The 22,077-nt window shown below is 35.0% G+C and overlaps 1 protein-coding gene and 1 long non-coding RNA gene across 4 annotated transcripts in view; one reads left to right on the plus strand and one right to left on the minus strand.

Annotated features, from left to right (window-relative positions):
* Nucleotides 1-139: 139 nt before the first annotated feature.
* LOC130893111 (uncharacterized) lies at nt 140-4,495 on the plus strand. The gene is made up of 3 exons (XR_009059147.1): nt 140-265; nt 319-584; nt 2,191-4,495. It is a non-coding gene; the product is annotated as an uncharacterized LOC130893111 (long non-coding RNA).
* LOC130893109 (dynein axonemal heavy chain 2) overlaps nt 1,625-22,077 on the minus strand; it is a 43,254-nt gene continuing 22,801 nt past the window's right edge. For 2 of the 3 annotated variants that reach the window (XM_057798911.1, XM_057798910.1), the window contains 33 exons: nt 21,626-21,934; nt 20,352-20,643; nt 19,857-20,155; nt 18,667-18,869; nt 18,313-18,498; nt 17,229-17,485; nt 17,014-17,180; nt 15,998-16,177; nt 15,642-15,871; nt 14,882-15,192; nt 14,376-14,644; nt 14,035-14,319; nt 12,424-12,605; nt 12,098-12,305; nt 11,643-11,867; nt 11,365-11,591; nt 11,136-11,307; nt 10,862-11,074; nt 10,581-10,805; nt 9,193-9,577; nt 8,341-8,525; nt 7,867-8,066; nt 6,677-6,843; nt 6,475-6,621; nt 6,040-6,346; nt 5,192-5,408; nt 4,767-4,958; nt 3,811-3,995; nt 3,276-3,623; nt 3,078-3,220; nt 2,213-2,367; nt 1,904-2,150; nt 1,625-1,846 (listed from right to left, as the gene is read on the minus strand). In XM_057798911.1, the coding sequence (XP_057654894.1) occupies nt 1,692-1,846; nt 1,904-2,150; nt 2,213-2,367; nt 3,078-3,220; nt 3,276-3,623; nt 3,811-3,995; nt 4,767-4,958; nt 5,192-5,408; nt 6,040-6,346; nt 6,475-6,621; nt 6,677-6,843; nt 7,867-8,066; nt 8,341-8,525; nt 9,193-9,577; nt 10,581-10,805; nt 10,862-11,074; nt 11,136-11,307; nt 11,365-11,591; nt 11,643-11,867; nt 12,098-12,305; nt 12,424-12,605; nt 14,035-14,319; nt 14,376-14,644; nt 14,882-15,192; nt 15,642-15,871; nt 15,998-16,177; nt 17,014-17,180; nt 17,229-17,485; nt 18,313-18,498; nt 18,667-18,869; nt 19,857-20,155; nt 20,352-20,643; nt 21,626-21,934 (7,473 nt within the window). In that variant the 3' untranslated portion in view covers nt 1,625-1,691. Of the gene's footprint in view, nt 1,847-1,903; nt 2,151-2,212; nt 2,368-3,077; nt 3,221-3,275; nt 3,624-3,810; nt 3,996-4,766; nt 4,959-5,191; nt 5,409-6,039; nt 6,347-6,474; nt 6,622-6,676; nt 6,844-7,866; nt 8,067-8,340; nt 8,526-9,192; nt 9,578-10,580; nt 10,806-10,861; nt 11,075-11,135; nt 11,308-11,364; nt 11,592-11,642; nt 11,868-12,097; nt 12,306-12,423; nt 12,606-14,034; nt 14,320-14,375; nt 14,645-14,881; nt 15,193-15,641; nt 15,872-15,997; nt 16,178-17,013; nt 17,181-17,228; nt 17,486-18,312; nt 18,499-18,666; nt 18,870-19,856; nt 20,156-20,351; nt 20,644-21,625; nt 21,935-22,077 lie in introns of those variants that run through there. The other variant, XM_057798912.1, reaches the window with a different exon arrangement.

Consider the following 22,077-nt stretch of genomic DNA (forward strand, 5'->3'; position numbering starts at 1 on the left):
TATTCCGAACTGCACGTTTTGACAAATCCTTCCTTTGCTTTATATTTACAAAAAAAAGTAAAAAAAAAACTAGAACTAATTCGAACTTTTGTAATAAATAATAACAAACTGGCTAGATATTAACGAAGCTGAGGCCAAAAATACGAAGCTCTATCTATAATCGTTTTATCAAACTAACTTAGTAAACAAATGTAGTATTTAGAGAAAGTATTTGTGCTTATTAAAATCAATTTAATACGTATCTGACATGCCGAATAATACTGAGGTAATTAATATTTTAAATATAATATACAAGAATACAAAAGAAATTTGTTTTAGACACCAAATGTACAAGTTAACCCTACATTGAGAACGAGATTAATATTCCTCCAACAACAGTATGTAAATAAAATGAAAGAACTCGGTGATCTTAAGATTGAATGTTTAAAAGACGAAATTGACAATAAAAAAATGTTGATGGGCTTAGAAAAAATTAAATGTAGTTTGGAAAACAAGTTAGAGAATGTGGCAGATATTAGACGAGTATAGTGTCGAACTATTGAAATATACAATAATTTCCAAACAAAAGTGTTTTATTGGAAAAAGTGCGTAATGACTATTTTTTAAACAATTTTGTTTTTTTTTAATACAGTACTCCACTTAATCCTGAAGCCTTTCTACCTTTTCACGTGTAAGGCATGCTGAAGTTGAGTCAATATGTGGGTGGGCAACCTTTCCCACAGTAATTTCCAATCCAGTGTCTTTTGTTTAATTCCCTGCCATCTTATTCCTCGATTTTCCCCTGTCATCTTATTCCTCGATTTTCCCCTGCCATCTTAATTACTTCTGTCCAGGTACGACTCAGTATTCCTTTTTTTTGTAAGTTTGAGTTCCATATATCTTCCGTATTAATTGTGTTAATTTTTAACACAATAATGATTGTCTATTCTAAGGGGGTGATAAAACTGTTAATTTTCTTTTGTTTTTTTTTTGATACCTCACAAATCATTTTTGGATACATTGTTCTCCTCCGCCCACTTTATTGAATGAAAGCTATGTACTCCACATCAGTTTCTAATCCTCTTCAAGGCCTAGATCCGTTCATTATTAGAGTATTGCTCGCATATTTGGAGCTTGGCATACCATGAGGATGCTCGACTCAACACAGAAGAGAGCATTTCAACTTATAGGCGATCCAGAGTTGACCAGAAACATGGACAGCCTAAAACATAGAAGAAAGATCACTGACCTAACTCTATTTTACCGATTCTACTAGGCAGATGCTCTTCAAAGCTTTCTTATGTAATCCCACCTAGAGAATTACCTGCAAGACCTATGTGACAGGTAGATGTGGCTAATGAACACCAAGTTCGCCTACAGACGCCCAGAATATTTTCTAGTGGGTTTGTGCGAGTAAAAAAACTACATCTTTAAGATTTGTATCTTCTACCTTGGACGACACTTTGGATTTACAGTAATTTACTAAGAAAATCTTGATCAAATATATATAAAAACCTTCCCCGTGAATCACTTCATGCATTAGTGAAAACCTCATGAAAATCCGTTAAGTACTTTTTGAGTTTTTTGTGAAAAGACAAACACGGGAAACTGTTTTATACTATATTGTGGTAATTAAAAAAATCTATTCATTTTAGTTCCAATTTTTATTTTAAACCCAATAACAAACGTTTAATAATACTTAATAACAAAAATTAAGTAGCTAAACTTAATAACAAAGCAGTTCCTCTTTTAATCCAAAAATCTGATGATTCAAGTCCAACTTTCAAATCGACGGCCACCACAAAGGCCGGTCTAAAAGCGCTTCCAGTTCTAATCGGAAAATAATAACAAGGACATTGATACAAACCTAAAAAAACGTGGAAGATATTAATAAAACCGAAACTTTTCACCACCAAATTCTTACCTTTAGTTTTCTTTTTTAATTGTTCAACCGGTTTGAAATGTATCAGAGGCATCGTACAAACAAGCTGCATCGGTTGGGGTTCAATCAACATGGCGTTCTTCTTATCCCAACCGGCACCTTCCAAAAACGTTCCTTTGACATAAACCCCGTTTTCTGGTTGTATCTGTATCATATTTTCTTCGATAGTTAAAACAGTAAATTCCCAACCTAATGTATCGATGGGTACTTCACTTGCACGAGCTGTAGTCTAAAATTATTGATTTAACAATAAATTATATTTTTTTTAGATACAAATATTTAAAAATGTACCTGAAGAACGGCAGTCAAAAATCCAGTGGGAAAAGTATAGGCGGCTAACCAAAAAAATAATGGAGGTCGCAGTGTTTTCGCCCATGCAGTAAAATGTTCTACTCTAGCTACAAGATCTCTGGTCCAGTTACCCAGTAACTTTAACGAAGGATACGCTGAAATAGATGATAAAATAAAATCATTACAATGTCCAATGATGATGATATTTGATGCTACCAGAGACAATGAAAACTCAACTTGCAATTTCAAAAATATATCAAGAACAATCTACAAAATCATCCAATCCCTAATAAGTAAGAGTCATTCTGGACATAGGAATGAAGATCAAGGTTTACTTAGACTACCTAGTGGATGATTCAAGCTAAAACTGAAGACCGAGCTCCATCTTATCATGTTGTAGGCATCTACAGTAAAAGATTTTATACTAAGAGCAACCAAAGAAGCTGCAAGTTGAGCAGGATGACAACCTTAAGGAAACAACCCAGAAAATCTGATTCTGAACCTGATTCTCTTGAAAAACGTTGTCAATATCCATTATCAGTTGTTGTGGTGTACAATTATGCAAACAAATCTTCAATTAATAAAATCTACAAAATCACCCAGTTCTAAAACACCACAGTAGTCCTGGACCAAACAATGAAGTTCCAAGGTTTACTTGACTCCCTAATGGACGATTCAAGCTAGAACTGAAGACCAAGAGTCATTTTAACAGAATCAACCTCATCCTCGTTATAAGATCAATGTTTACTTGGACTACTTAGTGTATGATTCAAGCTGGAACTGAAGAGCATGCCACTACCAAACCTAGCACTAGAACTAAAAACTAATTTTATAGCCATAATTGAGTATTAAATGTGAATTTTACCTGTTAACCAGGTTGGAGGTACTCTTCCATCGTATATGCAATCAAATATTTCTTCCAATTCCGAAGACATAACAACTAAACCCAATATTCCTTTTCCTAGATCTTCCAAAGATGATTGAATTCTCAACAATAACACATTGTATCTAAAAACATTTTGAAAGTACTAAAAAAATTAACTATAACAATATGACTCGATACCTTTGAATTTCTTGTAGTAGCACTACATCCAAAGGAGTTTTTGTAGCTCCCATCAACTTCTCGGTATGTTCGTAATCAATTATATTCGGTAATTTCAATAATACATCTTCGGCTAATTCGGATACTCTTTCTTCTTTAGATTTATCGCTTCCGGAAACGGCTTGAACTTGTAGCGACATCAAAGTTTCAAACAACATCCTGGATTCGCTTATCAATGAAGTGATATCAGCATTGGGGTGTTGACCGAACGCTTCCGGTCTATCCACATTCGGTAAAAGGGTGATGTAGTCCAAATATGATTGAATCGAACCATCTCGTGGTACGTAGTAGGTGGATAACGATGACAACCTTAGAAAAATAAATTAGTAATTATATATTTTGTATTATCCTGTATATCATCTATAATAGAAGTCACAATGTATATATAAACATGTGTTCTATTTTATCTATCAAAATTGTTTAGGATGAGAAAAGATGTGGTAATATACTGTGTGTATTTGAAAAATTATTCAAAATGTACAATACAGTGTGATACCTGAAATAAGCTACGTTCAAGCAATCGTCGCAGAAATACTGATTTATATAGGTTGTCAATAAGCGTCTGTCCCAATCATCGGTGACATGTCCACCATAACTTACACCGGCAATTAAATACTTTAGAGCGTCCCAAGGGGTAGTTTGGTATTCGTTTAAATATATAGTCAGGAGGTTTTCTGATACCTAAAATGAAATATAAGTACCAGAAATATACAGAAAAAAGAAGGAAAGGAGAGAAAAACATAGAATATAGTAGAAAACAGAAACCCAAATTAGAACAAGGATCAGATAAAAATTAAGATAGGAAAGTGAATGACAGAAATGCAAACTAGGACAAGTATCAGGAAAGCATTTGAGATAAAAAAGTGAACAAAGAGAAATGGAATAAGAGAAAAATATAGAGGAACGCGGGAGAAGATGGGAGTACAAACTAGGACAAGGATCTGAAAGAAATCAAAATAAAAAAGTAAAGAAAAATAAAGATAAGGAGATAAAAACATAGGAAAAGGAAGAAATACAAAATAGGACAAGTATAAGAAAAAAATAAAGATAAAACGGCAAAAAAGATGAAAAAAATGTAAATCAAGATAGAAATATAAAGAGAGGAGAGTAAACATAAAGGAATATTGGAGAAGACACAAGTACAAATTAGGATAAGTTATAGACAAAATTCATGATAGAAAGAGGAAGAGAAGCAAGAAAAATAGAAAGGAATGCAGAGAAAGACAGTTATTGGAAAGGATTGAGAGGAATACAAAGGAAGGCAGAAACACAAACTAGGAGTAAATGTAAAGAGAGAAGAAGGTAAGATAAGAAAGCATGATGGAAGACAGAAATGCAAACTAGGTCAGGTATCAGAAGAAAATAAATATAAAATGTGGGAAAGGAAAAAAAACATAGATGAATACAGGGGAAGATAGAAAACGGAGTATAAACAGATGTTTACTAACTTACCTGAAAATCCGAGTCGTTGAAACTGTAAATGACATTCCAGCCGAGCTGTTGGAATTTTTTTCGTTCGAGTAAAATGGCATGGAAAAAACAAAGAGAAAATAATAATTTCTTATATTTTTCAGGATATTGACATGCCGTGAACTGTTCCTCGGTTATAATTTGATATAATCTTTTCAGATTCGCTTTGAGTCCCTGAAACATTAACGAAATGGTGGTTAAGTCGTATATAGTCGTATACAGTATAAAAATGGCGAATAAGAAGATATTCGAACAGTTACAGGTGAAAATTTATTCTGGTAGGATGTTTTTTACCAAAGAAGCTTCTAAAAGAACGAAATATGTGGGACAAATTCTGGTTATGTTATGCCCATGTTTGTGTCAGATATTGTATGTGGCCAATGAAATAGGGATTTTTAGGAACATACTTTAGGTGGTTCGGTTGTCATTTTTATCCCTGCTTGTAAAATTGATATAGGAAAATCCGGATGCGGACTCGAGCTCAACCATACTCTAAACAGAGAATTAACTTTTCCTGTTTGGAGCATCTCAATTATTTTATCTAATTTCGGCATCCAACTCAAGGATAAATGACAGTTTGCTAAGAAAATCCATTGTCCTTCTTTTGCCCCCACTTGTAATAACCTAAAAAAATTAATAATCAAAAATAAAATAGTTTTGGTAATCTGGTAATCAAATAAATTGAAGATTAGACGATGTAAAAGACAACAATGTTGAACTATAAGTACCGAAACGAAGAAACAAGAAAATTTTCGAATATTCGAATGGAAAACGCCCAAGAAAATAGATGAAAATGAATATAAAAGGCTAAGGAATAAGGAATAAAAATCCCAGAGGTGAAAATGGTGAAGTTACAGGATTCTATAATGAAAAACATTGAAAAATAGGGTACTAATAGGAGATGGACAAAAAGGAGGCCCAAGAATTATATAACGTAACCTAAGTTAACCAAGTGAGAACAATTAAATGTTCAAAACGTTAGACACAAGTTCAACAATAGGACAAAATTAACTGGACTAGTAGAAAACCATTGAAATTTCTAGAAAAATTAGAAAGAAACCATATGAAAGCATTGTAGACCTCCAAGGAGGATCTTAAATCACTAGAGAAGTATTGAACAGCTCCAAATACCGACTCTAGTCCCCAAGGAAGGAGTGAAGAGTTCCAAGGAGCAACCCAAATTCCCAAGGGGTTGGAAGAGCATCAGAAGCGACTCAAAACCCCAGGCAGATATTGAAGAGTCATTTCTTCTTACTTGGTAGCAATTGGAGCTTGTCCTTGTCCCAAACTGATTGATTGAAATCTCGTTATCATATTCGATTGCTCGGCCAATTGAATCAATCCTTGAGTTGGATCAACACCGGGAGATAATACAAATATCAGTGGTGTTTGAGGGGAAGATTCCTCCAATACGGCTTTTATATCTAATACGGGAGGTTCCACGAATTGAGGTCCTAATTGGTTCACTATAAAATTAGATATAGCGAAGGAGACCCGATCCTGGCGCAGAGAACGAATGAACAACATTTTCTGGAATTCGTTACAGATGCCATCCCATTCTCCTAAAAATGAAAAGAATAAAATATCTATTCAGATTACAATCACACATGGGGAACGATCCTAATAGGCAGGAAATTATACTAAACGCTTTCTTTTTTCCAACCTCGATTAATGCAAAAATTGACCTTACCTATTAAAGGTAAAGTTTCCGGTTCCGTATGAATGTACCACTGGTTCCAATCCCTTTGGTACTGTTCGAAGGTATCAATAACCCCGTGGAAACCTTGTAGTTTATCCAATTCGGTTATGTTGTCCCATGCTACCTCACTTAACCAAGCTAAAATGTATAGAGTTAAATTTTTTTACGGAAAGTTGATGGGTATCTGCATTACAGGCACAAGGATTATCCACTTGGTTAGCCCTATCCAAAACAACACCTCCTTTTAGCAAAAAGTTGTATTCATGACTTGGGATCTTGCCTTGAGCCATTAATATCTTCATGCACATGTGGAAGGAAAATAATAATTTGTGTTGTTCGAAAAGAGCCCTGCAGGTGTTCCTATAAAAATTGTTTGTATTAGTTAATCAGCAATAAACCTCAGGTTGACAATTAGTAACTGCTGCAAAAACATAACAAGAAGTTAATAGAAGAAAACCAGCATTAATAGTTGACGCCATCTACCGGAAATTGACTGAATTTTTGCTTAGTTATCGGAGGACGTCAAAGAAAAAGTGAATCATGACAATTTTTAAACACAAGAGAAAGTTAATTAGTCGTCAAATGACTTTTGATGCTTATTTTGAGGTTGTCTCAGTTGGAGAGCTTTGAAAACTGATCCAAATGCAAAGAAAAGTGTTTTAATCACAATAAAGGAAAATTTAGAAACACAATACAGCTACTTTTGATGAGACTTATTTTTTTACTTTTAAGTATGAGTGTGAGTCTCATTCACTTATATAAGCAAAGGTTGCACTGTACTTCAGTTCTGAGGCACTTTAATTGCAGAAAAGAACTTTTCCGATATGGTCACAAGGTTCAAATGAACTACTTGTCGAGTTATCTAAATAGGAATTTTTTGGTATATTAAATAGAATCCTTTTGAATTTTGTTTTAAATTCAACTAATGGAAAGGAAAAATTGATGAGTCGCCTACCATACAGTCCGGATTCAGCACTTCATGACTTTTGATGTATATTTTTAGGTTATCTTAGTCGGAGAGCTTTGAAAATTGTTTCAAATGTATAGAAAATTGTTTCAGTATCAATGGAAAATATTTTTAAATATAATCATAGAGGAAAATTGAATATTTTTCCATCATACAGTCCAGATTTAGCACTCAATGACTTTTGATGCATATTTTAAGGTTATATCAGTCTTATAGGATCAAAATTTACACTTTATTTCAAATCTGAGTCATTTTAGTAACAGTTAACACTTTTTCCAATATAAGTTACATGGTACAAATGAATTACCTTTCCAGATTTTTAATATTTATGTATATAATTAGAAAATTTTTATTTGTGACGTGGAATATTTTTAAATTCTGATTAAAATTGTTTGAAAAAGTTTTTTTTTACTTACTGATAAACGGCATAAGTATGATATTCGTTTAAAAGAGAAATCCTCTCCAAAAGCTCGTACGATTTCGGGCTACGATTTATCGAATTGATAAATAGAAGAATATATGCATCCAAAGCGAATTGGTACATCGGATCTATCTGACCCATGTCGTTTAGAACGAAAAATAAAATTGAGGCTCTATTGGCTGACGGCCTATACCCCTAAAAGCAAAAGGCGTTATCATTCATACTAGTAGCGAAGTGGAATAAGCTCTACACCCCTGATTTATAACCCTGTGATTCCCATATATTTGGTACGATAAAAAACACAATAGAATACTGGCTCTTATAACCATAGTACTTGTTCAGCTGAAAACTCGTAATAATCGATTCAGCAACGTTTGATAATCGATATTATGATTATTAAACAAAATAATCGCAGTAGACAGTAGTTATTATTGTACAGAATACTTTTCAATATAATAAATTTATTTACTTCTCTTGCTGCATCGATTTGTACTTCGGTGGTTTCGGATATTTCCAAGCTTTGTTTTACAGCTTCGGAGGTCGCTTTCGATACCTGCAAGGTTTCGAATAAAGCTGCGTCTTCTAAAATTGATCCGCGAGATTCATTCAGTAAACGAAGAAGTTCGTTTTCTAAGTCAATCAAAGTTCGTTTCCCTAAAATCGTAAAACGAGAATTTTAAACAGTTTTCAATAGTAATTCAGAAAATTGGAAAAACAGTTTGAGGAACTACTAAATAAATACTGCCTTGAAGAAAGAAAATTCAACATAAAGCCACATGGAATCATTTACATATCTGTCCTATACGAGGTTTGACTCAAAAGTATCTAGACAATTGTCGACAGTTTTTAGATAAACCCTGTACATAACAGACTGTAATCACTCATTCTCAGATGTGATGTACAAGATCCTTGTAATAATCGTAATAAAGAAGTAGTGACGTTAAAAATATGAACAGGAGGAAGAAGGAGAAACCAAAGGTGAAATACAAAAAGAAGTAGAAGAAAAACGAACAGGCATAGAGATTCGGATAGCTTAATCTGGAGTTTTAGACCACCCTAGTGCTATTATATGTGCAGCGGCCACTAGATGCCTCATAGAAAACCAATACTAGCCACTTTAGACGTTTCTACAACCTTCTAGAAACATTGCAAAAGCATATATAAGGTAGGAACTAACGGTAAAGCAGTTAGTTGAATACTGAAGATAAGTAAAGAAGAATACAAGTAATTCGGATGGTAAAGAAGTAATATCTAGTGTAGTTTTAGTTGCAGTGTTGTATTATTGTAATTAGTGTGATAAGTGAAGTAATAAACCCTTTACCTTTTGCTATGGCTGTAACCAATTCGTCTTTTTGTTCTTCCAACTGAGGTTTTTCCTTTCTTACTACAATACCTAGCAGTTGACCTTCTAATCCTTGTTCTTTCACGGCGAAATTCACTAATGTTGCTTTCGTACATATTTCCGGAGGGTAGTGGGGATTGGTTAGTTTCGTCGTTATGAAAAACTTGAAATTCATATTGTATGATACCATTTTGTCTTCTAACTTTATCAAAAGTTCTCCTCCGGATTTGACAATAGCTCTTGATAGGATCGGCTCCAAAGAGGGATCTATCGTTTCCCCGATGTTTTGGAGTAGTACTGGGTACCCTAATTGAACAGCCTTCTCAACTATCCCCATATAAGACGCAGTTCCCAAATCAAATACCTAAAAAAAGTTAAATTATTACTCCGAACCTCAGATGAAAGTGTTATATGACCAAAAAAAGTTGCCACTTCTAAGGTTGCTCTGGAGTTTTAGATAATCCTAGCGCTGTTATATATTCCCATAGAGAACAACAACTACTACTATTCTATGACCTAGCCAGTAGTGTGGTGATGTCATATATTCAAATTATTTTTAGAGTTTTGTCTATGGACATTTCTCATCAATATTCAGCTACCCAGGGGCTTTTATTAATTAGCATCAGAGGTTTATCTACGATGTTAGAACACCCTAGTGCTATTACATGGGTTTGTACTATCAGATATCCAAGAGAAACCATTACTTCTACTATTACAAGCCATTAGGGTAGATTTAGTATCGTGTGGCTGGATGGCGGCACTGTTTATGACAGCCACCCAAGGTCTCTATTAGAGCCACGAAATGCACCATATAAAACAATCATTTCTAATATTACAGGCCCTTAGATTGAATATAGTAACGTGGGGATCTAACTAGTAGTGCGGTGATGTCATTTTTTCGTATTACCCTTGTAATTTTGTCTATAGGTATTTTTCATCAATATCCAGCTATCCAGGAGCTTCTACTAGAGATTTATTTGGGGTGTCAAACTACTCTAGCACCGTTATATGAGCTTGAGTCACCAAATGCCCCATAACAAACCACTACTACTACTATTACAGGCCATTATGTTAAATTTAGTAACGAGGAAATCTAACTAGTGATGCGGCGATGTCATTTTCTCGAATTACCCTTGAAATTCTATAAATATATTTCATCAATCCTCAGGGGCTTCCATAGATTGGAATCAGAGGTTTACCTAAGTGTGTTAGAACACCCAAGAGCTGTTCTAATGGCTTGAGCCACCAGATCCCCCAAAAACAATCATTAGTTTTATTTTTTTGTAATTTAAAACTAAAAATGAAGCTCTCAGATAAGGGTTAAATATCATTAAATTTTACCTGGACATAAGTGAAGGGGGACTTACTTGAAGATTGAATTCTGCTTCTTTGGCTTTGATCCATTTTTGTGCTTGACATTGCGGATCGATTACCAAAGGCCATCTGGTACCTTCGGTAATTATGATACCGTTTTCCGTGCTGAAGTTATCCGCAGGTAATCCTTGTATATTCCATTCCCTTATCGTGGTAGCATCCGTCAGGAAAGACGTGATATTGAAATCTTTCGAGAAAATAATTTCTTGTTCGTGACACTGTAATTTCCAAATATTCACATCAACGAAAATTGTTAAGCAAATTGATTGTTTACCTCAGTCTGCCACAAACTTAACAAATTCTCTCGATAATTCGATAAAAACGGTCCTAAATATGAAATGAAAGCGGTCGAAAGCAAACAATCACCGGGGAGCATGTCGAATTGACCGTCTAAAATTTTTACGGTTTCCCCCCATCTTTCTTTCTCTCCGGATAAACATTCGACCAAAGTGGCTGCACGTTCCAATTTTAATTTCAATAATTCCGCCTGAAATATTATGATTTTAATAGATATAATTATAATAATCAAAATAGTACAAGTAGCACACTTTTCGATTCAATTCTTCCTTTTGTTCCAACTTCTCTTCATACTCTTTCTGCAGTTTCTGTAAATACATATTTAATTCAGCCAACTTCGCTTGTGCCTCAGCTAACTGCCTTTGTTTTTCTTGTAGCGATTCGATCGCTTCGTCTAGCTTCGCCTTTTTGGGCCCCACAATTCTAAACGAAACTTTGGTGTAAAATATTAGAAAGTAAATTCGAAGAAATTCAACATACTTCCATACTTTAGCGTATTTTTCAATAGCTATCACCCACATGCACAAAGATTTAGCAGCAAACGACACTATTCCTACTTTATCCGGAATAAATTCCTCCGACATCGTATAAGTGGCAATCTTCTTCAAGGTTTTCTCTGAAATGTGGTTCTTGTCGAAATCCTTGAGGTCTTGCAGAAAGTTCATGCCTCCCAATAGCTTTTTAGCTGCGTCCCAGTTCGGTTCGACCTAAAATAAAAAGTATATTTCCATTCCCCCAGATATATAGAAATGTCTTACGCCGACTAAAATATTCACTGCTTCCATTACCATCTTCACTTTCTGCGGGGGCGTTTGGTAAGATTTCATTTCACTGATATCTTTCTTGCTGAGGGAATCCAAAGCTCTGATGGCTTCTTCCAAAGCCGGCATAGCTTCATCTAGATCTGCTTGAGCTAGTTCGGCCATTCTGTTACATTGGACAGCTTCTTCACCGATTTTCAAACTAGTTTTAGTTACTTCTTTCTATAAATAAAAATGTTTGAGTTTAATCCTTCCAAGTTTTCGCTTGGAAATATGAATATTTTATCCTATTATACCATTAAAAATGATTATTTATTCATCTATTCCCTAAAAAAATTAGGATTGAGATATAATCGGTAAAAGAATTGAAGATAATGTCACGAAGACAGTTCTCACTACTGAATAAAGGAAACCAAATAGGAATGACAAGGCCAAAATTTGAAATTCCATACTTGTTGCTCGTCAGCTTCTTTCCTTTGAGTGACTATTATAACCAAATATTCATCGCACTGTTGCTGGAATTCTGCAACTTGAACTTGAGCTTCAGCTAATTCTATGGACATCGTGTATACTTTATCTTTGCAGTCTTCTATTTTGAATAAACCATTTCGCAATTTGTTAGCTTGGGCTGCTATGATTTCTCTTTTAGACGCCAACATTCTAAAAAAAAAACATTTTTAGTAAGTTTTTTATATGTGAGGTTTGGGTCTTCAAAATTCCCCCTTATTCGCCAGATGTAACACCATGGTTTCTGGCTATTTACGAACTTTAACCTTACTTTTTGTAACCGGCAACTAATTCTAGATAATTCGTTGGGGTGACGTAGTTGTGTCTTTTTATTTCGTTCAACATTTTCTTGGACCACTTCGCCACAGAATCATGAATAGTGGCGAATACCGCCGAAACAGCCTGGCACATTTTATCCTGGGTTGTCAACAGCAAAGAATCTCTGTGTTTTTTCTACAATAAAAATTATTATAAATAGTAAAAGCTCAATTAGAATTTTTTTTTTTATATTTAATAAAGTTGTTTGGGGAACTGTTTTTGCTTTCCATTGGCCGTCTACCTATACCTCTTGACTCTCATTTTTCTGGGGGATTTTACCTATTTCCAATTTTAGCACCACTCCTTCGAGCTACCTAAGCCTTTTGCGGAAATCAGTAGGACATTTGCAGAGTATATATTCTGCTATCTTTACGTATTATTCACATATTGTGCAGTTATCATCTTCTACCATACCTATCATCTTAAGTTGATACTTGACGGGGTAACATTCTCTAAGAAGACCGACTACCAGTTTAAAGCCATTTTGGAATTCTTGAGTGGTTCCTCAGGCTTCTTAGCCGATATGGTTATGAATCTTTTGGATTGACTTAAACCTGAATTATTTCTCCTTCCGATCTTATCTATTAGCCACACATTAAATTCATTGATGATGTGGCACCTCATGAGGCCACAGTATTATCCTGGTCCAAAATTCCATTTTATCCTTGAACCATACGGTCAGTTTATTTGTTAATGTAACACCTCATGAGTCCACAGTAAGATTCTGGTGCAAAAAAGTTTTACACCTACAGTGTTTCTCTTTCCTTGAGTAATACTTTCACTTCCTTGTTGATGCGACACTTTGTGAGGACATAGTGTGACCATGATTCAAAATTTCGATTATCTTAGACCTGGAGTGTTTCCACTTCCGATCCTTTAACCATACATTCAATGAAGTGACCCTTCGTGAGGTTACAATAGAGTTTTGATCCAAAACACAGAGTGGTTTCCCCTTTCTGACAAAGCTATTTGGTTCCTCATTGCTTGGTAACTACTTTAGGGTTACTTAATTGCTTTTAGATGGCGATGGTAAAGTTGTTTACACTCCCACGCTACCTTGGATGTATTCTCAATAGCCCCCATGGCTTTCAAAGCCATTTGGTTATCTAGCACTCCTTGGTACGTGTTTGTTACTAGCAACTCTTCCTAGAGCTTGCATTTTGGTCTAAAAGTGCTCAATTCAGCTGATGGAACTAACTTAGAACTATTTGCATACCACAGAAATGCATTTAGAGTTTGCGGAAGACTCTTGATTGGTGTTCGTTCAAATTGGATGTCTATATAGATCAGTGTTTGTTATTGCTTCCTACCATTAATGGTTCTAAACTTCTAAATCACCTCAAAGATTATTTTTTTTCACTAAAAGTTTAAGGAAAGGTAGGTTTAGCTGCGACTCTAAAGCTATAGTAACATGGCTTCAGACCCCTTTAATACCCAAACAAATCAACCTTTCAATGTTGTTCAGTTTTTTTAAGCCGTTGTTGAATTCTCAGTGTTTATCTACTGAAATCGGGGCCCAAAAGCAGTAGAAATTATTGGTAATGAAAATTTTTCGTTTACTCACCGCTTCTTCTCCAGTTATAGTTTGATTGAAATTGACATCTGCTATATATTTATTAGCGACTTCCAGTAAAGCATCTTTGGGCCACTCCTGGAACCAATCTATGGTGGTACTATTGATTAAAGCCGGATACTGCCTTAGACGGTTCCTGAATGCGTCCCCTATAGGACTCATGCAAAGAACTATATGCATATTGGCCCTAACCCTACTTATCAAAAATTCGTATATAGCCTCATTGGTCAAAAGGATGTTGTTCTTTTTTATAGCAGTTTCCAATCTTTTTTTTATCTATAAAAAAATGTTATCATTTTTTTTTCAAATTCGAGTACGTCTTATAATCCTACATCTTCAAATTCGTCAGTTTTATACAGATTAGCCACTTCTCCACTACTGAGCATATTATTAATTATCTCTAGAAAGCTTTCGACAGTTATCTGGGTATCGTTGAATATGAACGCCTGCGGTTTCATATCCACTCCAGATAAACTGTAAAGGACCTTGAGATCTTCCTTAAATTCGTTAACTCTATAATTCTTCGATATTTGAATTTGGAACGTATTTAACTCGCAAATATAAGCCGCCACCCTTGTAAGGGAAGTTCTACCACTACCACCTGAAAAATTAATATACAATGAGCAATAGAAATTAACAAAAATATGAATAATATACTATTGATATTGTTTGTACGCATACACATACACAACCCCCTCAAAACTATCTTCACAACGTTCAGAATCAACCTTTAGGCATTAATAAGTTCATTTACTTCCAACTTCTTGTTAGTGTTACGGAATACGGTTAAATAGTTTAAATCTGTTAAAACTATACAGTATGTTCTATTTTACTTTACCTATTCCGACAAGTAGCATATTTCCTCTTGGTTGCGATATCACCCTAACGATTCTGCAAATGTGTTCGATGGCATCTTTGAACAAAACCAGATCCATTCTAACGACTCCTGGTGATACGTTGTATTCCTCCATCTGTTGGTCTAAAAATTGTCTCAAAACTGACACGTTGGTAAATTCTTCGTACACTTGATAAGGGTTTACGAAATCAGCGTAAATCGGTATCTGTTTGTTGGGACACAAACTGTGTAAAGTTAATTCAAAATGACGACCCAATTGATCGTTCATTTGATTGGCGAACCATTCTCTATCGCTGAAAGTGGATTTTTATAATATTTAGTCGTTTTGTTGATTATTAGAAAGTAGTAGTCACTTCTGTTGTATAGCCACTTCCGAAATTTGAACTAAATCGATTTGTTGCCTTCATATCAAATCAATTCTATTTATTTTATTATCTAATTATATTTTGACATTTTTATTTGGGCAACAGAACGAATAGAATAGAAATGATGTGGGGAATCGACTAATTATTATCTTTTTAGACATTCCGTATATTAGAAGTGACTACAACAATCGTTTTCTTTAAAATTCGAACCTCATCGTATATAATTTTTATAATATGACAAGCTAAACATGAAATTAATCAGCTACATTATGGATGCGTCCAAATATTCGACGTGTACTAAAGAGATTTGCTTCATATATATAATTATAAGCTGAAATATGAGACAATTGATAATATACAGGGTTTATCGAACTTACTTTTCATCTGTCAGTCTGTCATGAAACACCCTATAACATTCATGAATCCACAGTTTAAGTAATGTTGTTTTATCGTTCTGGTAATCTTTATGGCTCCTCAACATCCCTTGGAATATTTTGGAAATATCTCTCAGATTGAAAAGGTAGTGCATTTTTGCGGGAGTCGGTAACATTTTAGTTATGACGTTTTTATATAAATCAATTGTCGTTTCGGTCACTTCTCTACCGACCTATATAAAAAAAAATGATTTTTTAGTACTTCTACTTCGATGTTTTTTGAACACATAGTACATTTTATATTCAGTTTAGTTATAGTAATTATTGTGGTAATTTAGTTTGTGTTTTGTGATACCCACCAATTTGACGACTTCGTCGAAATCGCTCAAGTGTTGTCCGAGCATGTTTCCGAAAATTCTGGACAACGTTTCGTCCTCAGGGAACGTCATGTTTATGAGATTGAAACAACTTTTGAGTCGCTCGGAAATAACGTTCCTTCCACCACCTGGAGGACCCATCGCGCCCAAGACGTGCATCATCTACAATAAAAAGAATATAAGTATAAATTAACAAAATCAAAATTTCAAGTAGATATATGAGCAAAATACAGCAATTGAATGTTTCAAATTTAAAAGAGTTCTGGTCATAAATAATCGGGGAGGAAGAAAATTGATAACTAATTGGTTAAATGGAAAAAACTTTCTCTAAAATGGTGATCCGGGGGCGTACTGGCATTTTTTAATTTTCTCTCACATAGATAAGTTATAGTCTTCTTTTTTTAAACGCTTACTATTCTATTTCTAGAAGGAAAGTATTGTGGAATGTCAAATAAAACCAATTCTTCTTTTTCTGAACGTTGGAGAAAAGGGATGTCAAGTAAATATGATTTTTCTTTTTCTAAACGTTCTTTTACTTAATACCTTCAAGGAAAGTGACTTATTAACTCGATTCTTTTTTTCCTAAACAATCTTTTAAGGGAAGAGGCGGAGATATAAATTTGATTCTTCTTTTTCTAAACCTCTTCTACTCTATTTCTCGAGGGAAATCGGCGAAAAGTGACAGATAGATCCAGTTTTTCTTCTATACCTACGTTTTCTATCCAATATTTTGAAGAGAAGTGAGCTTCTTCAAATATAGCACATATATTGTAAAAATTTTGATTTACGGTTAAAATTCAACTATTTCCTCATCTTCCTTACGGTCTGGACTCACTAAAACTATCACAAGTTTAACGTTTTCGTCAGTCAGTTTTGTCACTAATTACTAACATTTAACTAATGGTGCAATCAAAATGAATAAGCTATAAGAAGTGATCTATCACACTATTTTCCTCATATACCTCGTATTTTATGATTACAGTATCAATGGTCTGTACCTCGATGTATTTCCTGGTTTGTTTTAATCTGTCGTACCAAAATGTGTAATCGATCCATTGTCGAAGGAGTTCCAACGGTGGCTGGGAACCGTACACTTCCTTCGCGGGCATATTCATATCGTCCAAAAAGGAAATTAATTTTTTACCCCGAGGAGGAGCGTAATGACCTAAAAATAAATCGGTTCGTACCCAATCGACGTTCAGTTCCTACTTACCTTTAGTCCTTTTTTCGAGCCTACTTTCGATTGCATCCTGTAGGTTATTAGAAGAAGTTTGCGCTGACATATTGACAAATAAAATACTGTATTTTTCGGGATCCAATGCAGAAAGGGCGGTTTGAGCTACTGACGTTTTTCCAGTACCCACAGGACCAGTCAGTAGTACAGGATACCCGTTAGTTAATAAGGAGCTTACCAAAAAGTCGTATCTCACTGTATCCACAGTAGGGACAATTATCTTGTAAAAAGGGCACCTATAAACAAAATACACAGTGAAATATTGATAATAGTGTTTTTTCTTTTCGAAAATTTAGTAATTTTTTGTTATTTTATACAAAGGTCGGGCATAAAATTTCATTCAGGAGTGCTGCAAGACACTTAATGAGTTGCTCTGGATTTCTGGACGTGTAGGATTTAGAGGCAATGAAATTGCAGACGACTTAGCCATGCTGTCAGGACCCAAAAACGTCTTCTCGCCTCATAAATTCAGTCACAAGCCAAAAACCTTCAAAGACGAGGCGAACCCCACGGGATAAAAGCTGGAAGCAAACTAATGCTGCTAGGACCCAAAAACTGCAATGGGAACCGTCTTCTCGCGTCAAAAATCCAATCACAAGGTTACTTCAAGGCCAAAACCTTCAAAGGTGAGGCAGTACCAGGGAAATAATAGCTTGGGGTCACTTAATGCAATCACGGCCCAAAAACTACAGTGTTGATCACTTTCTCGCATCAAAGATCCAGTCACAAGACTATTACAAGGATAAAATCTTCATAGAAGAGATAAACTCCCGGCAGCAATAGCTGGGAGCTACTCAACTGTTGACAGGACTCAAAAACTGTAATGGAAAACGCGTCAAAGATCTAAGAACATGGGAACAAAACTTAATATGTGAGGCACAATCGTTGAATTAGGTATCGGCTAGGATCGAAGACTCTGATAGGGCCGATTCCCGTTCACGCGGAGGAAGATAAAACGATACCTTCTCCTAGAATTTGACCTAGTGGAAGAACCATCTACTAATTTCCAACTCTAAAGTACCCAGCGCCCAACTATGTTTTTCTTTATTGATGTTGATCATACCCCGGTTCATATCTCCAACCGTATGGTAGTTTTTCCGTCCATGAAATGAAAGAAAAACTTTGAGGTTCGACGAAATACTCGAAAATCGTATCTTTGATTGGGAAAACACTTTCTTTTTCTCGAAGGTAAGCGTCTATTTTTTTTCTCCCTTCTTCATCTGTAGTGCAACATACAGACCATATCATACTAAAAAAAATAATAATATTAATAATAAATTATTCTAATTTTAGAACGTATTCTTGCTTGGAGTACTATGATAATTTATCTACTTTCAAGTAGTTATTCATATTTTGCCTTTACAAGCTAATTAACTAAATATTTCATGGAAAATTGGAAAAATCTATTGTGAATTACCAGAACAGGAACCAAGCTTTCGTGGAATCGTCAAATTTTTCTTCATTTTGCGGGTTTATTCCGAATTGCTTCGTCATAAATATATTGAGCAAATTACAGCACGATATCACCAGGCTCAATTCGGCAGTTTTTACATTCTCATCACAATTCAACCTCTTGAATTCCAGCACTGGTTTAACATAAATATTAAATAAGTATGTCATCTAGAAAATAAAAAGAAAGTTGATTACTGATCAGTTAATTACTGATGATAACTGTGGTAGTTTCAAAACGTCACTGAACAAACCATACCAATCCTGTTGGAGGCTCTTCAGAGTTGCTAACAAAGCTTGAATTCTCTGTGTATTCATAAGAACAATTGTATATAGAAGTTTTCATCTCTACTATACAGTATTGACAACTATTCACCCTATGATTAGGCCTAGGTCTTTACATCCCATCTGTTTAACTGCAGTGTTTACTCTACCAAATCTAAGGAGTTTCTCACCTATGAAGGTTATAGTTGGTCCACCACCATGCCTCTTTGTGTTTTCCCTCTCCAATAGCTTAAGGTGATTCTTGATCTTCTATTAAAATATTCCCATTACATATTTTGATCCTGTCAGCTGTTGCAGCGATCAAGTTTATTACCATGGAGTCCCCTATACCTAAGGATCGAGTTCATTCCACAAACATGCCTCCTTGTTTCTCTCTCTCTCTCACACATTTTGAAGTGATCCTTAATCGACGACTTAATAGACACAGATTGAGGTGATTCTTGATGCTTCATTGAACGATTCCAAGTGCATATTTTGGTTCTGTCGGCGGTTACTTCCATCAATTTCTTTTCCTCTAAGTCTCAGAACCTTTTCCTATCCAGAACCATGCCTCTTTGTTTTTTTTTCTCTTCCACAGCTTGAGATGATCCTTGATTCTCTCGAAAAGGATTCCCACAGCAGGTTCGAATCCTGTCAGCCACTGGAGTCATCAATTTCATAACCTCGAGTGGTCTACGACCAGGAGTCCAGAGCAACTATACCACCTTTTCCTTCCCATGTCAATGTATGCCAATGTAGAACACCAAGGTGGTTATTATCTCGTGTAACAAGCTGGGATGTGGTAAATGTGATCCCAAGCTCGATCTGCATAACAAAAACGTACTTTCCCATGGGAAAGATGTGTCCTAAATTAGATATTCAACATTTTCTTACCCTATCCATATATTTTTCTCCAAAAGCTTTCTTGCTATTTATCCAAGATGTCACGTAAGGCAACCAACCCCAATCTTTATAATCATTATAAACCATACCGCATCTGCTCACCGTTGCCGGTGAGGCAACCGCCAAATCACCTACTTCGAATAACAGCGACACTTGTTCCGGCATCGTTATTCTGTCACTGTTAATTAACGTTAAAACTTTATTATCGTCCATAACGCTGTTCATGTTTTCTATCCATACAGCGTCGACCGGACCGTCGAATAAAATCCATTTTTCATCGGGGCTTTCATCTGAAAAGTTAATTTTTTAATTAATTGTTACCAAAAAAATCATTATTCGAAAACAATAAAAAGAAATTTGTATTGAAAAGTAGTGTGACGTGGAAAGTTAGTGAAGGACAGTGTATATGTTCAAAATAAAGAAATTATGTAAAGTTACCGAGGGAATGTTATTTTTCTCACACTGTAAATAAATAATATCATTAACCTTGGCACGTTTGTCTCATTATAGCGCTTATGCAACCGTCCAGCCATTCGTTGGTGCTCAGATTGTATTCCCCGTAAAGTTCGGCCAAATTTAGGGCTTTCGGATTCATGGGAAACACTTCGACGTTAGTAAAACCGGATTTGTTTAGCTTTTTCAAAATTCTATTGGCGCCTTGTAACGTCTGCCAAGTTACCGACTTGGCGGTGCACGTGTTACCAAGTATCATTACGGAATGGCGCGAATTTTTCGTTTCGTATAATTGAATTACTTTTGTTAAAGCAATCGGAATAGGCTGAAATGGTTTTCATTTATTAATATAAAAATAAATATACGTATCACACATACAGTTTTACGACGTCACTACGATTACACACAGACAACACAGCATACTCGACAGTTGGTAGATGGCGGAAATGACAATTAATGAGTGAATAAACACAACACGATATAGATAACACAGCGTACATGATCATAAACATCATAGAACAGTTTACAGATGACATCCAAGATGACAGAAACGACAGTTGGCAGATGATGGATGGATCATTCATATCACGGAAGATACGATCATAGAAAACACAGCAGGCATAATCATAGACATTATAATAAATAGTTGACAGATAATATCAAAGATAGCGAGCATGACAAATGATGAGTGTGATGAAATACATCACAGAATAAATGATATAGTGATTATGATACTCAACAAATTGTGATCATGATAGATTATATCATTTCTGTTGATGTTGACATTTAAGAAGGCAAAACATCGGAGAGGACTACGGGTCCAAACTATTTTGAATGATTCTAGGTTTTCTTGAGTGCATATAATGCCTCGAATAAGATCAAATCGAAGAAGTGTTTTACGAAAATCGAATCAATTATTCATTAATAAAAAAAGGATAATCGGAAAATGTGCATGAATTGGAATCGACTTTTAAAATGGACAAATTGACTTTGCTGCTTTTAAAGTCTCTAAAAGAATCGATAAATGTTTTACGTTATTCGATATCGATTATTAAATGATAAAAAAGAAGAATCGGAACCTAATGTTTCTTTTTTAAATTGTGGTTCGAAATATTTCCTTGGCTGATGAGAAATCGATAATTTATTAATTATTAAAAGACGATTTAAACAAGATTTTCAAAATAATCGACATTCAGGGAATGGAACCGATTTATAAATCAAAGCATCCTCATCATTAGATATTTCGCTATTTTCCTATAGATTAGCTGAAATATCTCGCGTTACAGTAAAAGAATACTTAACCTAACCTGCAAATTCTTATTTTCCATATATTCCGTTATGGCTAAATTCAAATCCATATAATCCACCACCGGTATTACCACACCCGGGAAAATATCGGACATAATTCCGTTAAATAAGGGTAAATCGTCCGAAGTTAGCCTCGCTATATTCATATCTCTCATTGCTAGATAAACCATTTGTTCTTCAGGCGTATTGGGCATTAAACGCCTTTTTCTACCAGCGTATCTCAATAACGCCACCATTGATCTCAATCCAAAGTCGTAATGGTCTTGTTTACTCAATTGTTGTACAGCCAGACGGTATAAAGTGAAAACCTTCAAACATATGTAGCATTTTAAATTATTTTCTCATAATTATATCAATAATAATATCCTTGATACTTCCTAACCTAACCTGATCTAACCAAACAAAACTTAACCTACTCTAACTCTCACCTAGCCTAACTTAATGTAATCTA

The sequence above is a fragment of the Diorhabda carinulata genome, chromosome 4 (assembly GCF_026250575.1).
Source record: "Diorhabda carinulata isolate Delta chromosome 4, icDioCari1.1, whole genome shotgun sequence".
NCBI lineage: Eukaryota > Metazoa > Arthropoda > Insecta > Coleoptera > Chrysomelidae > Diorhabda > Diorhabda carinulata.